Source organism: Mustela erminea, chromosome 7 (assembly GCF_009829155.1).
Source record: "Mustela erminea isolate mMusErm1 chromosome 7, mMusErm1.Pri, whole genome shotgun sequence".
Classification (NCBI taxonomy): Eukaryota; Metazoa; Chordata; class Mammalia; order Carnivora; family Mustelidae; genus Mustela; species Mustela erminea.
In genome coordinates, this window is record NC_045620.1 from 9,901,449 (window position 1) to 9,918,238 (window position 16,790).

At 48.8% G+C, this 16,790-nt stretch overlaps 1 protein-coding gene across 7 annotated transcripts in view; it reads left to right on the forward strand.

Annotated features, from left to right (window-relative positions):
* NFATC2 (nuclear factor of activated T cells 2) overlaps nucleotides 1-16,790 on the forward strand; it is a 156,315-nt gene that overhangs the window by 38,189 nt on the left and 101,336 nt on the right. For all 7 annotated transcript variants that reach the window (XM_032350339.1, XM_032350341.1, XM_032350336.1 and 4 more), the window contains exon 3: nucleotides 1,754-1,925. In XM_032350339.1, coding sequence (XP_032206230.1) covers nucleotides 1,754-1,925 — 172 coding nt within the window. The remainder of the gene's footprint in view (nucleotides 1-1,753; nucleotides 1,926-16,790) is intronic.

Sequence of the window (16,790 nt, forward strand, 5' to 3'; positions counted from 1 at the left end):
TTAATGATTGGTGCCCTGTGTGCAAAATCAGGACACAGTGACACAAATCCGTGTATTTGCGACTTTAAAGCTACTTTGACTTTTTTTTTGGAAGATTTTATTTATTTGAGAGAGAGTGTATGAGAGAGAGAGAGCATAAGGGAGGTGTGAGGGGGAAGCAGACTCCGCACGGAACAGGGAGCCTGACTCAGGGCTCAGTCATGGGCCTCCTGGATCATGACCTGAGCCAAAGGCAGTTGCTTAACCAGCTGAGCCACCCACGTGGCCCTGAAACTACTTTAAATATACGGGGCTTCTTCGAAATAAAACTGTTTGCTCATTCATTCATTCATTCATTTATGTTTCCCTCCATCCAGCCATCTACCCACCCACTGAATAGTCACTGAGAACCTATTAAATGTCAGATATGCTCTAGAGTCATTCTATAAGTGAGAGATTTTCTTGGCCCTATTTTAAATAAGTTAATAAGATAAGAGGTAGTGTAGAGATATGCGTGGAGCACTGGACCAAGAATCAATACACGTAAGTTGCCACCTTGGCATGTCTTGCTTTGTGATCTTAAGGAAATGTCTGTGTTCTCTGAGGATCTGACGGGATGGTCCAGATAGATCATTAAGGCCTCAATCAATTCTTAAATGACATCATTTTTACCATATATCAAGTGCCCATTGAGTGGGCTGGGTAGATTTAAGATTCTATAGGAAAATAAAACTTAATGCATATCATTACAACTTCAGATGTAAAGGCATATATCTATCTATCTATCTGTCTATCTATCTATATATATCTAATACCATAACCATAAGTTAATTAGATTGTCTATGGGAGATAACTATTTATTTGAAATATGCCCTGTATATAAGGAAACATAATTATAACATAATTATAACCTAATATTTATTTATTGAGGAGTTATTGCGCTAAGGTCTTCATATGATCTCAGTATCCCCATTTCTCAGTCAAGGAAACTAAGGCCTAGGGAGGTAGAGTCAGGCATTTGCCCAAAGTAGTTAGAGGTAGATCTTGGAATTGAACTTGGGTGGGCGACTCCAGTCATGTTTTTGACCTTTACTCTTCCTTTAAATTTAGGGGTCTCTGAATTTAGCCACCTCTCTGGTTAGATGTTCTATACTTGCCCTGATAAGCAATGGCTGTAACTGGAAATGATCTCTCCCTAGAATTTGCTATTAATTAAAAGCATCAGACTTGGAAATAAGAGCCAAAATAACCCTCAGGTGCCATCTGGTCCATTTGTTATGTTATTATAAGACACTGAAGGTAAATGAGGTGAGGTTACTTGCCTAAAGTAACATGGCACATTCATGACACACGTGGGCCCCTGATTTCCACTTCAGTGTACTTTCTTGCACACTTGTTCCTTTGGAAAGGGAGAACATTCTGGGAAAAAGGTGATTTTTAGAGGTAGGAGGTGGTACTCTTTAAATTCCCAGAGGAAAAGAAGTTGTAGCAATTCAAAATACTCGAGAACTCACATGTCATGAAGTTAGCTTCCTAAACGGAGATGTCCGTCACACTGTTGTCATCAAAGATGGAAGAGAAAAACCAAGAAAAAGATCTCTACTTTGTGAAGAGTCCGACCTATCCTGAGAAATACATGCTTTCCAACAGCCAGTATTTTACTCATACACCCACTGGACATGAGTTTTCAGAAAAGGGATCATTTACTTTTATTGTACAGGTTGGCTGGTTCTGATTTCTTGGACACATGACTGACGCTTGTTTCCTTCTTCAGCATCCCAGTGACGGCATCTCTCCCTCCGCTTGAGTGGCCGCTCTCCCACCAGTCGGGCTCCTATGAGCTGCGGATAGAGGTGCAGCCCAAGCCACATCACCGCGCCCACTATGAGACCGAAGGCAGCCGAGGGGCTGTCAAAGCTCCAACTGGTGGCCACCCGGTTGTTCAGGTATGAATTTGAATTCTTTTCCTTTTCTGTGTCCTTCATTTACCAGTAGGTGGGCTACTTTTGCTCAGCCACTGCCTCTTGCTTGTTGGGTTGTGGTGTGTGTCTCAGCCTCCTACTTGTCTGACAGATGAGAACATTCGAGGTGGAATTAGTGTCCAAGGCTGGTCCAGTTACTCAGAGGACAGAGAAGAAAGTCTTCCTGAGCTGGATAAGGAAGGAAATAGCTCAAGCTACTTCTTCCCTTCTCTTTCTGATGGAAAAATTGCTAGATTTTGCAGAGGTTTGTGTCTTGGCAGAGGGTTTCCGAAGTCATTATTTTGTGGTTAAATTTCAGATGCATGTCCACTGACGAAATTCCATACACTCTTGTAAAATATAGAAAACTAAAATTTAGAAAATTAAAATTACACATAAAATAACTATTCTTAGCATTTTGTATATTTCTTGTTGCCTTTTGTTCTATTCACAAACATGGCAATGTTTATATAAATTTTTTTAAAGATTTTATTTATTTGTCAGAGAGAGACAGCAAAGCAGGGGAGTGGCAGGCAGAGCAGGCAAGGGAGAAGCAGGCTCCCTGCTGAGCAGGGAGCCCATTGTGGGGCCAAATCCCAGGACCCTGGGATTGTGACCTGAGCCGAAGGCATATGCTCGACTGAGCTACTCAGGTGTCCCAGCAATGTCTATTAATGTACATTTATATGCTTGATATTACAGTAGTTGGCACTCTGATATTTTTTTAAATTATACCATGAGCATTTCCTTCTGTTTTTTCTTAATCATTATCTTTTATGTCTGTGGCTTTTGATTTAACCTCAGACTTTTTTTTTTTTTTCAAAATAATAGAGACGTGTGCATTTTTCTGCAAAATAATTTAAGCTGAAATGATCTTTCGTAATTGTGTAATCTGTTCAACCAAGATTGCTGATTGGTGTTCACCCACCGCTCGAGCAAGCAGAACCTTCAGGACCTATCAGTTTACCTCTTACTTGTATTTGCCTTAAAGTGGATGTATTCTATGATAAGAATTCTATGATGTGTTTAGAACCCTCTAGAGAGGTTAGCAATGCTGATTCCTCAGCATCCCCTGAAACAAAAAACACAAATCTCCCAACCCTGAGATCTCCACGGAGGCTTTCGGTGTATGCACGTGGTTAAGGACTTCTGTGAAAATATCAGGAACTTAGAAATCCTGACCAGTTTGCTTTTTCTAGAGCCACCATCATAGCTATTTTGGTATTTGTGTCTCTTCCTTGATTCTTTTCCTTGACCAGGAGCCGCATTTTCTCCTTTCTTTGCATGCCTCGTAATTATCGATTATCTCCTGAAGTTGAGAGTGCCATACACGGACTGGACATTATCGAGGCTGGATTTTGTTATCTTCTGCTGAAGGCAGTTCAGTAACAAGCTGATCACTGAACTTGTGTGACGCTTGGTTTTAGACTCTGTGAGGTCTGCTTTCGGGAAGCCTTTCTCGAAGGCTTACCCTTATTTCTAAGGCACAACCTTTTTGGATGTTTGGTGGGGTGGGGGGGTGAGTCCACGCCGGTGGTATAGAAGCTGTCCTCGGGTGGAGAGCTGGAGCGAACATGGGCTCACCTCCTGTGTTTCCTTTTCCTCAGTGGCCACAGTCATGTGCTGCCCGCTGTCTAACGCCTGACAGAAGTTGACTTACATGTGTTTGTCCTGACTTACTGGTTGTTGACGGTGGGAGGGCTGGTCTGATACCGTTTACTTTGTCATGCATGAAAATTGCGTTTTTTGGGAAAGGAAGTCTTTATATCATTCCTGATCTAGGATCATCAATTCTAGGCTGGGGACTTCCAGCTCGGAGGGTGGCGTTTAGTCTGTGGGTTGGAGTTAAAGCCTTTGGTAGCGATAGAGAAACTCACTTAAGGTAGATTAGAAGGGGGGATTCGGGGCTTGTCTGAGGAGGCTACTGTTGCAAAACCAGGCCAGGAGACTTGGGAAGAAGCTGGACTTGAGAATGGCCCAAATGTGCTGCTTTGTTCTGTCAACTCATTCCACAAGTGGATTCATTCTACCGGGGTTTGTCGAGCACCTTCTTTCCACCATACACTGTGCTTGATACTAACATACAACGAAGAATAAGAGAGAAGTTATGGTCTGTTTCTTCATGGAGCTCACGGTCTAGGAGGGACAGTGTCATTGACTAAAGAGTCATAAATGATAAAAGTGCGAACGGTGGCAGGTAGCGTGAAGGAAAAGGGCATGAGGCTCTGAGTGTGTAGAATGGAGGAGCCAAGGAAAACAAGGGAAGAACATCGGCTAAGAGTTCTGTGAGAAGGAGACTGGGGCCGGGGATGCATCAGGGGAACAGCACGTGCAAGGGCCCAGAGCTAGAAGAAAATAGAGGGAACCGTGCCGGAGGAATGGAGGAGGCCAGTGGAACCGGAGCAGGAAGCCAGAGGGAGGGGGAGAGGTCGGCAGGGGACCAGAGCCGGCAGGGCCTGGGTAGCCAAGGGGGATGGAGAGTTTGGCTTCATCCTGAGACAGGAGAAGCAGGAAAGAAACATGATCTGATTTAGGCTTTGATAAGACCCAGCTCTGATTGTTCCACTGGAGTAGGAGCTGGATGAGGAGAGAGTCAGCAGGCTCGGTCCATGGTCTCTGTCGTTAGGGCTGTGTGGTATCTGCATTCTCTGATCACTCATCGAAGGTGGGCTGAGCGCTGCTGTGTTGCAGGCACGGTTCTGGACTCTGGGATATGTTCTGAGCAAACCAGTGAGAGAGCCTCAGCCTCATGGGCTTACAGTTGAGCAAAATGGAAACCGTAGCCATTGACATTCAGCATGCTTTACTGTGTGCCAGACCCTCTTCTGAGTGCTGTACGTGTTCATTTATTCAATCCCCAAAGGGCCCCAAGGAAGCAGGTTACAATTAGGTCAAAGAGATGTCAAGGCACTTGTTCAGTGTCCTAGCTGTCAAGGGGGCCTGGGGTTTGGCCCCCTGGGGCTGGTTCTACCCGCTACACGATGTTACTGATTTTTCACGTCCCTCTGCAGACCATCTCTCCCTGACTCCACACTCTTACCAGGCTCAGAAGGCCTGGGAGAAAATTGCCCACACCTCCTGACTATCAATTTTATGTGCTGTCCCTGCACCAGCTCACTGGGGCCAAAATTGTGATTTCTCAAGGAGACCGTAATTGGCCCTACCTCTCAGGCCTGGTCCAGTTGGTGTAGCCAGAGAGGTCAGACCATGTGCAGTGCTAGGCTCTGCTCCCCCTTTCATCTAGGGCCTGGGCCATGGAAAGTTCCAGAGAAGGGAATGGGTGGGATGTACTGAACTGTGCTTGACGCTCATGCCCCTCCTTCTGACAGCCCCCAAGGATCCCTCCCTCTTCGTGCTTGTAACTTTGAAAACCCAGTGCCTCACTGAAAAGTTTGTAGCCACATTCTCTAAAGATACAAAGTAAAGTATTAAAAAAAAAAATCATTTGAATAGATTATGTTCTCTTCAAAATGCAATGTGCTAACCACTGATTTTTAGCACAGTAAGTCAGTTTTTAGAAAACTTCTTTGAAAAATGAAGTGAAGAGGGGACTTAAAACCCCTTTCGAAATCTGGAGGGTTGCCCTTTGGTTCCCAGAAGAGCAGTGAAGCACTGTTTTGTACCTTGCCTAGATGCCTCTGCCCGTTTCTCTCTTGATCTGTCTCTATCTCTACATCTGTTTCTATTTCTGTACTCTACCACGGCTCCTTCCCCCCGTCAATGATTGGTCCCCACCCTTTTCTTTTTTATTTACCACACTATAAAACTTTATTTTTTTTTTTTTTACATACCTCGTGGTTTTATGCTCCTCTTTAGATGAAAATAAAATGAGTACAAGATCATTTCATTCTTTCTTTACATATAAAATTAAAAACCTTAAATGTGGGCCACATTTAGCTGGTTTTGTTTTGTTTTTGAATGTCCCTTGGCCTTGGAGGAAAGTTTGCTCCAAACCTTAAATGCTTTCAGATCTCCTGACTCCTTCACTTGGCAGATACTTTGGTGCGGACCTACTGTGTGCCAGGCACTGTGCTCGGTGCTGATGATACCGTGATGGGGGAGAGGAGCACAGTTTCTGCCCTGGGGGAGCCCAGGGGCCGCTCGAGGTACCCAGTCGACCAGAATGGTTTGGTGCGACCATTGCTGAGATGTGGGTGAGTCTGGGAGGCAGGGGAGGGCAATCTGGAATGACACCTGGACTCTAGGACAAGACACGATGACTGACGAGGAGGCCAGCTGTTGCATTTACAATGAGGGGCGGGTAACTACTTAACAAAACCAAGCATGCCAGGAGAGTACTTGGACCACCTGCTGTAGAAGGGGGGTCTTGCTGAGGATGTGGACTTACCAGCTGGGACCTAGAGCAAGTGACAGAGCCAGCAAGGAGAGTTGTGATGCCCTCCCTGTCTCTGTTTCTCTAGCTCTCTGGGTAGGAGTGGGCGAATGTTCCTTGCACAGGGTATGGTGTGTGCAGAAGTCCTGAGGCAGGACTTGGTGTGTCTGATTTGCTGAAGGAGGGCCAGTGTCACTTGAGTTTAGCTTGGGGGTGAGGGGTTGGCAGGACCACGCTGTGCGGGACACAAAAGCCAAGGGGAGGAGCTCGGATTTTATTCCAGGGAAGGGAAAGGGAGTGACAGATTTTGAGTAGAGGAGGAAAGTGATTCTGATTTACTATTTCTACGATCATTTGGGCTTCTTTCTAGGGGGTGGGTTAGAAGGGGTAAGGGAGGAAGCAGGGTGATGAATTTGATGGGCTGGGGGAGGGGCCGGGTACAGCTGCTGCGGACGAGGCGGCCGTGGGACGAGAAGAGCAGGGAGGGACTCTATGATGTGACCTTCGGGACCCCGTGCTGGCCTCCACATGGTAGTGGAAGGGCACCTGGCTCAGGATGGTGTCACGGGCCATGTGGGGACACTGGGGAAAGGATCGTTTTCTTAAGGGCAGATGATGGCTTCAGTTCGGGGTGTAGGAAGTTGGAAAGGCTTGTGAGGTATCCAAGTAAAGATGCCAGCAGGCAGTTGGACTTAGGAGCCAGGAGCTCAGAAGCAAAGTATGGGCTTTCTACCTCTCAGGCCTGTGGAATGCCACAGAATCACGTGTGCCGTCCCTAGAAGTCTTAGCACAAATCCACTTGGAAGGGGTTATTTCCCACACCCTAATAAGAACCTGCACCCTCCAGAAGTGATGAACTAAAGAGAGAATCTAAGAAGATATTGGAGAAACAAGGTCACAAACTGACAAGCTGGTGGAGGCCAGACAGTGAAAAGAAATGGCCGAATTGGCCAAAGGTCAGGAAGCATTTAGGGAGTGGTGGGGAGTAGGGCATGGCAGAGCGTGTGCCTCTTCTCCAGCAGGCAGCCACTGTTCAGTCCCCCTTGGTTGTACCACGTGGGAATGTGGGTCCAGCATTGCCGGCTTCTAGAGGTTTTCTTCAGGAGAAGCCCGGAATCTGAATATTCATGTGAAATTTCTGGTTCTTAACTGTTGGCCCCTAAATCCACCTCTGGGTTCAATTCGGCTCCAGGCAAATATCCTCCAGTTCATATTGTCTGGGGGTAAATAAGGTCTGTGCTACTTGAAGCTTTATCAAATAGAAAGGGAGATAAGAGAGAGGCTATATTTATACGATTTCTAAGAATTGTCTGGTTGGGGAAGGAGGGCTGTGAGCAGCCAGGCCCACGTTGTTTGTTTTATAAAACCTTTAAATCCCATTGAAATAGAACAAGCTTATAGTTCTTTCCCAGGAGCCAAGGAATCTTAATTCCCTGGCCTGACTTTGATCGGTGGGGAGCAGATGGGAAAGGGAACCGCTTGACTCGCCTTCACAGAGCCACGTGCCCTGTGGCAGAACCCAGTCATCACTTCCTCATTCTGGTTCAAGGGAAGATGCGGGGATCTTGCGTTGGACCAGACGTCCATGCCCAGGCTGCTTTGCAAAGCTGGGCTTTAAGCATTTCCACAGCTCTTCAGCTACGGAATCTCCTCATACTCCCAGCTGGCTTTGGGCTCCTAATGCCATTGTCGTGGAATCCTTTCCCTGCCTGCTTCCAGGCCCTGGAAGCATATTCCTGCATAGAAATTTCCTAATAGAGGACACTTTCCTTATCCATCACCTTCCTTATCCATCCTGGTGCTCTCAAAACACATTCTTCTTACCCCTCTCTAGGACTGGTTTTCAGCTGAAAGAACACTCAGAAAGGCATCCTTTCAGTTAGACAGAGACCAAAATGAGAATCCGTAACCATAGTACACACCTCCGAAGACAATTCCTTCCAACAGATGTTCAGACATATGGAAAAAACAGAGCTAGTTCCTTTGGAGAAATTCCTTACAGATGCAGAAACCTGATCTACGTTTCACGCCAGGTAAGAGTGGCAAGCTTGTGGCAAGCTTCGCAGGACGGGGAGCCAGAGGCCAGGGGCGCACCCCGGCCTCCCTCCTCCCCGCCATGTCCCCTCCTGCCCACCCCGCCCCCATCCAGAGGAGACTGGTTAAGTCTCCAAGCTTCCATCTCCCAGAACGGACTGAGAGGCTGTGATCTTCATCCTGTTGGATTTTAGCCTCCGTCTTCTCTGCAACTCACTTTCACTTAAATCTCGGAAAGGGCAGAGAGAAGCCTGGCAGAGTTTTCCCCTTCCCAGGCGAAGCCGCAGTCATGACATTGAGCAGCGCACCTTTGGCAATGGGCTGCACATGTCCGCTTCCATTTGACTAACCAAATGTGGTGCTCAGGGAGGCTCCCGCCCAACCCTCTCTGCTCCTTAGTCGCGAAACATGAAGCAGGTCCTGCAGATGCTGATGTGTCCAGGAGCTGCCGTGTTGGCTTCTCCAGAGGGAAAGCACAGAGGGGTGGCTCGAGCTTCCGAGGAGGAGACTGTGTTCCGAGATCCCCAGAGGTCCCTCTGCTCCTTCATCCCTTCCTCTGAAATTTACCAAGCCCCTTCTCTGTGCCAGGCACCGTTCCAGGCGCTAGGGATGCGGTTTTGAACCAAACAGACAAGGGTTCTCTGGCCCCTGCGGAGCTTCTGTTCTGGCTGCAGCGAGATAAGAAATCTGCAGAGTAGGAAAAGTTAAGTTGTATGCTGGAAGGTGATAAGTATGGTGGGAAAGGCGGCCAGGCCCAGGGGAGTTGGGAGGGGCTGAGAGGCCTTTCAGAGCAGGTGGCCTTGGAGGAATACGTACTACGGGGATCCGGGGAGGAGCGCTCCGGGCTGAGGGGCTCCCTGGGCCCAGCCAGGGCAGGGACTGGCAACACAGAGGTGGCCAAGGTAGGGGGTGAGCTGGGAGGGGTGTGGAGGAGACGGAGGCCCAGAGGAACAAGCATGAGCACATTCGGGCTTTGGATGCTGAGGACTTTCATTCCCAGGGAGGTGGGAGCCCGGAGGGATGAGATCTGACTTAGGTCCCAGCAATGTCCCTCCAGCTGCTGTGCTGGTGGGACCAGTCTGCAGGGGGACCAGGGAAGAGGCAGGGAGGGGGTGGGGCTGCTGCTGTAGGCCAGGGAAGAGGGGAGGGTGGCTGCCCAGGCTTGGGGGCGGAGGGCAGGAGCAGTGGTTGGCTTGTGGGTATCTTTGGAAAGCCGGGCTAACTGGTTTGAGAGATCGGCTCTGGTCGAGAGGCGCGGGTGTGGTTGGAGTCTTGGGAAAGCCTGGAGTCCCCAGTCCTGAGCGACCCTGCGGGTCTCCACTGAGATTTCACCGACTTTCAGAGGGAAGATCCCTTCCAGGGGTGGCCTGACCCAGCCTTCTCAGGTGAAGATGGGCGTGGGGCAGGGTGGAGATGCTGCCGCCGGTCTTTGCAGGAGCCGTCCTCCCCAGCCTCCCCTTGGTTATATCAGTCTCTCGGTCATAACACGGGCCGTTCATTTAAAAATTCCGGAGAGGGCAGTCCAAGCCGCCGGCATCTGTGGGCCAGATGTGGCCTCCCGTGTGTGACCTCGAGTGGCCAAAGAGGCTTCGTGAAGGAACAGAGACGGGTGCTGGCTTCCAGGGGTGAGCCAGGGGGAGGAGGGGGGGTGTCCGGGGCGGGGCCGGCGGAGGTGTGGGTGCCGAGCAGGTGTGGGATTGGGTGATACGGTGTGCACACATTGTGTGCCAAAGGCACGCTGATGGTAGGCAGTGCTTCTAGGTCACGTTACAAGATAAACAGTCACGACTCAGTGGGACATTGCTCCCGCACAGGGAGAAGACAGAAAGCTTCCAGAATCTTGGAGAAAGAGTTGTTCCCAAAAGACTGATTAAGTCTGAGGCTTGCCAATATGTCTGGCAGGCAGTGGGGCCATATAGAGGGAACTTGATGTGTTCCCGGAAGAACTTTTTGGGTCCCTCCTATGGGTCGGGCACTCTGTTGTAATGAGGAGAGCTGCACGTATGGAGCACTTACTGTATACTTTCCTTGGAGTGACCTACTTCATCTTTGCAGTGACGCCGTGGAGTGTAGGTGGTAGAATCACTACCCTCCTTTTACAGACAAGGAAACTGGGACACAGAGAGGTTGAGCAACGTGCCTGATGTCACCCAGCTGGTGAGCGGTGGCGATGATTGGGACACAGGAGGCCTGAAGCCAGCGCCTACCTTTAACCACTGGTGTGCACTGCCTCTGGGAAGCTGGTGGTTTGGAGCAAGGCAGTCCTAGCATTCATTAGCTCTGGGACTCTGTGGCCCTGGCTAGGCTGTGGTTTCTTCAGTTGTAAAGCGATAAAGCGATGAAGCCTGCGTCTTTTGGATTGTGTCGTTGTGTCAAGAGTCATGAGGACGCCAAACACGGGTGTCCAGCATGATCTTTGGCCTAAAGCGGGCGTTTAATCTGCTGTTCTTTTTGTTGAGAAATAGAGCGACCAGCTTGGATCTGGGCTCTTCAGAGCTCCGCTAGCCTAAAATTAGACACTGGTGTCCGTTCAGGCTTTTTCTGGTTGGAGTGAAGCAAAGCTGAGACTCACGGAGGGCACTAGGAGGGTCTGAGGGTTGTTTACGTAGCCATTGTGTGTTATGGATATGACCTTACTTCACCCTTGCAACCACATAGGAAGGCGGGGCTGTGATTCCCGTTCATAGGGGAAGAGAGAGGCTCAGGGGACGGGAACTCACATCAATTGCCTAAAGGCGACTAGCTCACCGCCCTCGCCTTGGCTCTTAGCTTTTGGGTTCTGACCCTCCCACTTGCCCTTCCTTCATCCGTCACCTGCTCACAGCCAGCCCTGCCCCAGGTCCCAGCACAGAGCCCTGCGGCTGGGGGTCCCGCGAGGGTAGGAGCACCGGGCCAGTGCTGGGCATCCTGGTCCCACCCTTGTCTCTACTTTCTCCACTGAGTGACCCCGAGTTAAACGAAGATTTTCTCTGGTCCTGGGAGAAAGGAGGCATCTGCCGGAGGCCGGTTTTCAAGCGCCTGTCGGCTTGACCACGCCACGATGGGGGAGGGGCGGTGATGCTTCTCGAAGGAGCCCTCCTTCCTCTGCAGCAGCCGCGAAGCCATTCCCCAGACCCTGGGGACAGTGGGGGACTTTCAGGCCACTCGTTCGGAGCCTCCTGGCAGACTGTGGGCTGGCTCTGCCCACACCCGCGTCTGTTTATAGAGCACTTGCTGTATGACAAGCATGCCCCGTGCGCGGGCTCGGGCAGGAATGCTGTCCCATTGCTGGGTGAACGGGGAAGCAGGCTCAGAGGCATCGGGGGCCTTCTCCAAGGAACACGTGGTCATTAGCGACCCTTGACTGAGCTCTCTCTACGTGCCAGCTGTAGGAGTTGTGGTGCTGTTATTAACCTCAGGCCCAGAGGAGGAAACTGAGGCCCCAGGTCCCACCACTCACCTGGTGGGACGATCCCCATGCCTGCCTCCTCGGGGCTTTGCAAAGAGTCAATGACCTGACAAGGTGAAGTGCACAGAGCGGGCCTAGTGGCCCGCGGGCGCTCAGTATGCGCTCCCTGTCCCTGTTTCCTATTATTGTTTCTTTTTCTCCGCACCATCCTGTTAGGGTGAAAAAGGGAGCATTTGTTCTTACGTGGAAGTTTTGATTTCGTGCCACAGCCCCGGAGTCAGGATGGACAGGAGTTAAACGCCGCCACACGGGAGACGTCAATGCCTATCATGTACTGAGCCTGGGCTCTGCGTGAAGTCAGGGGACTGGCTTGGGGTCATGGGGTCTGCATGTGGCAGGACAGAATTTTTTTTTTAAGATTTTGTTTATTTGACAGACAGAGATCACAAGTAGGCAGAGAGGCAGGCAGAGAGAGAGGGGGAAGCAGGCTCCCCACTGAGCAGAGAGCCCGATGCGGGGCTCAATCCCAGGACCCGGAGATCATGACCTGAGCCAAAGGCAGAGGCTTTAACCCACTGAGCCACCTAGTTGCCCCAGCAGGACAGAATTATAACGCACATCTGTGGAACCACTTGGCCGCACCATTCCCACTGGTCCCCATCGTCCTCAGGCCCAGGGTTTAGGGTTAGGTCCTTCTGAGCGTTCTGACACAGGTTTAAAAATGTGTGTGTGTGTATACATATCCACACAGGCATTAAATATGTTATATATTTAATATATAAATCAAATAATATATTAAATATAATATTTATATTAATATCAGTTTATTATTTATGTATTATATACTATGTAATATCTATATGTTAATTTATATTCATTAATAGTGAATAAATATGTAATATAGATAGTAAAATATATAAATTAAATATATACACATACATACGTATATATAGACATTGTACATATATATCTGTGTATCAGATACACACATATATACATATTTTAATTCAATTATTTTTTTTTGCTTTTTTTTGTTTTTGTTTTGTTTTGTTTTTTAAGAGAGAGAGCGTGAGCAGTGTGGATGGGAAGAGGAGGCAGAGTGGGGGTAGAGAGAGAATTCTAAGCAGGCTCCATGCTCAGTGAGGAACCTGGCACGGGGCTTGGGATCACCACCCTGAGATCATGACCTGAGCCAAAATTAAGAGTCAGATGCTTGACTGACTGAGTCACCCAGGCAGGCACCCCCATTTTTTCTTGTTTGAATAGGTATTTGTTGTTTAAAAAATACAGGAAAATATTAAAAAAAAAATCAAACAGCAGGCTTTGTCACCTGGAGACCTACTGGCTTTGCTTTGCTGTATTTCCTTTCGGTCACCTCCTGCTGTGCCTGCCCCCTGCTCCTTCCCTGGAGCAGGTTGACATGGTTGACTTCATATCAGGTTATTATGATGACCCCGGGACAAAAGAGCACCTACCAAAGTCAGAGTTACGGAGAATTACTTTCCATCGATAAATTACTTTCCATCTATAAATAGGTACAATGCTACCATTATTCCTAGGCAGTACTTGGAGACAGAGAGGTTAAGGAACCTGCCTAAGGTCACACAGTAAGTGAGCAAGTCCCAAGCTGAACCTGGGTGGTCTAACCCTGAGGTACTTTTCGAGGTCATTCCCAGGGGCTCTTATTGTTACTTAAGTATTAAAAATTCAGGAAATAAATATAGTTTGGTTGAGCATCGAGGCAAAATTTTCTCTTGTCAGGTGGCTCATGCTCCTGCCTTCTGTGGTGTCTGGCTTCTGCCCTCCCAGTTTTGGCCAACAAGCCCTTCCCAGGTGCAGAACCAGCCTGTTTATGGGAGGTGCGGCCTCCGGGGGTGTGGCCTTCAGTGGACACACCCACCTGTCCTGGTGTGAGGGTGGGGAGCCTGGCAGGCCTGCGCGTCAGGCATTTGAGCTTACCTCTTGATAGCGGGAGGCATTTCTGCTGGGTTTGAAAGACATCTCCACTCCATGACATTCTTTTTCCAGATCGGGTAGCCTGCACCTGGGATTTGAGACTTAGCACCTCGGGGTGGTGGGAGCGGGGGGCTAGCTCCAGTGTGCAAACCTTGATGATCAGAACTGGGGTAGCTGGTCGCGGGACCTCCCTGTCCACCCTGGTGCTCAGCCTGAGTTCTTCTCACTGTACCGGTGCTGGGATGGGCAGAAGAATAACCCTAACCTCCCAAGGCCTCCGCTTCTCCGCTGGCAAATCGGACAAAATGTTGCATATAGGATTTCTGTAGGAAGATTTCTCTAAGGCAATTAGCACAGCACCAAGTGTCGACCTCCCTGGTTTCCTTTATATATTAGTTTTGGGGAAGGTACTCCCTCCCACCCTATACCTGAGCAGTCGCCTCCTCTTCCCTAAGCCCCAGGTATTATGGCTTCTTGAATATCCTTCCAGAGGGAGTCTGTGTCCTTGTGCTTGTAGCCATTGCTGTCACGGTCCTCATCAACAGTGGCATATTCACTTAGAGAGGACTTGGCAGAATGTTCTGTGCGCCTTCCTTCCTTCGTTTGTTTCTTTCTTTCTTGATTTGATTTATTGGATAGAGAGAGCGCAATCAGAGCGGGGAGCAGACTCCCCACTGAGCAGGGAGCCCGATATGGGGCTCTATCCGAGGACCCTGGGATCATGACCTGAGCCGAAGGCAGATGCTTAACCAACTGCACCACCCAGGTGTTCCTGTTTTGTACATTTTAAATCCCTAATCCGTGATCAGGGCTGCTCCTGAGGAGCTCCAGATGGCTCCGCATTTGAGTTCCCCAAATAGGAAGTGAAGCTGAGGTGATCTTTTTGGCATTGTGTATCTAACTGGATAGACCTTTCCCCATGAAACTTGGGTTTCTTTTAAGGAACCCCCATCGTCCCAATTTGACGTTTATCATCAAGCTGTAAATACCGTTCTCATGAACGTAGTTCAATGTTAAGCGTTGGCTTACCCCAATGCCAGGCTTGTATGCGCACACACTGGCTGCGTGACACCTCTGTGTGCACAGGTCCTTTTGCTCTCTGTCAGAAAATGACACATTGAAGACAAATGCAATGGATATGATCAGCAAAGATGTAATCCATGAAAAAAAGCAGCAAGAAAAGGTGCAACTGGGTGGCACAGTCGGGCAGCTGGTTAAGTACCAGACTCTTGGTTTTGGCTCAGGTTGTGATCTTAGGGTCTTGAGATCGAGCCCTGCTTTGGGCTCAGTGCTCAGTGTGGAGACTGCTTGAGGCTCTACCCCTTCCCCCCTGTGCTAGCATGCTCTCTCTCTCTCTCAAATAAATAAATCTTAAAAGAAAAAGTAGCAAGAAAAGTGTTGAATGAAATTATGAGTGTTTTTCTGTTTATCTTTTATTTATTCAGCAAATAATGATGGGTTTTCTACCCCACGTTGGGCACTGGGCTAGGTGCTTCCTGCTGTTTGGTCCCGGGCCGGCAGCACAGACATCCCCTGGAAGCTTGCTAACAATGCAGAATTTTATGCTGCCTCCCAGCCTGCTGAGTCAGATTCTGCCTTTTCACGAGATCCTCAGGGGATTCGTGTGTGTATTAGAGTCTGAAGCATGTTATTCTAGGACAGGAGACCTCAAGCTATACCATCCAGTCTGGCCTGGCACCTCTTTCTTTTTTTTTTTTTTTTTTAAGATTTTTTATTTATTTAAGAGAGAGAGAGAGAGAATGAGAGAGAGAGAGATCTTGAGAAGGGGGAGGGTCAGAGGGAGAAGAAGACTCCCTGCTGAGCAGGGAGCGCGATGTGGGACTCGATCCCGGGCCTCCAGGATCATGACCTGAGCTGAAGGCAGTCGCCTAACCAACTGAGCCACCCAGGCGTCCCCTGGCACCTCTTTCTAAATAAAGTTTTATTGGAACATAGTCAGGCCCATTCATTTACATACGTTTATTTACCCTGCAAGAGTAGAGTGGAGTCTTGGCCACAGAGAACATATGGCCCACAGAGCCTAACACGTTTACTGTCCTGTCCTTTACAGAAGATGTTGCAGCTCGGAGCTGGAGATAGAGCAGGGAGCAGAAAGAACTCCAGCTGTCGTGGAGCTGACACATTCTGCTGGAGATCGACATGCAGCAAACCAAAAAAATCTACTCTATTGGGTAGTTAAAAAAAAAAAATAAGAAAAATAAGTCAGGAGAGTGGGTGGGAAGATGATTGTGAGGTGGTGAGGACGCTATTTAGGGAAGAACTGTCTGAGGAGTTACATTGTAATAGAGTAAGCTCTGTGGCTATCTTGGGGGAAGCAATGTAAGAGAGGGAACAAACAGCCAGTGCAAAGGGCCTGAGGCAGGCACTTTCTTGATGTCCACCTTGTACATCAGTATGGAGTGGGAGCTAGCTGGGTTGGATTTAGAAATTAAGTGTTGACAGCAATCACAGGTTTTGGTTTTTGATTTTTCACATGACCCTTGCTATGGCATTTTAGTGCCTTTTATGAGACCACGGAATGTAGGCAGAGGTGCCCATCTCCCAGCACAGGGACGTTTTCGGTGTGTCCCTGGATGCAGTTGCCCATGAGGGTACCTTTCACATTTGCATATTAACTAAGACAGTGTTCTGACACACTCCTGCAAAGGGTGCCAACGATGAGGTTTCTTTCGCTGATCTGCATAAAAGTGTCAGACGCTTTGGCAGTGGCCCTGGTGATGGGATTCCTAAAAAGAGAAGAAAATCTGAGTGTACTTGTCTTTAGGTTTGGGGCATTCCTCTGTCTTTGCGCTGCTTACTCTGCTCAGCTACATTCCCTGCATGGCCCCTTAAAGCATTTGAATTGAACTCTTAAAAGCAGGAAAGGCATTTCTGCTGGTTGAAAAGACATCCCAACTCCATGACTTTATTTTTCCAGATGGGGTTTCCGTGGCTTTCCTTGCTTTCTTTTTCCCACTCGCTGTCAGACCAGACAGCCTGGGACTGCGGGTGGGGACTCTTGTCATCTCCACCTCTGCCTGTGTTTGCTGTGCAGCTTCCACTCACACACTTCTCTCTGAGCTGTGGGAACTCCGGTTGTAAAAAGGGCGGAGGGGAGCGCTGTACACTTCCTCCTACC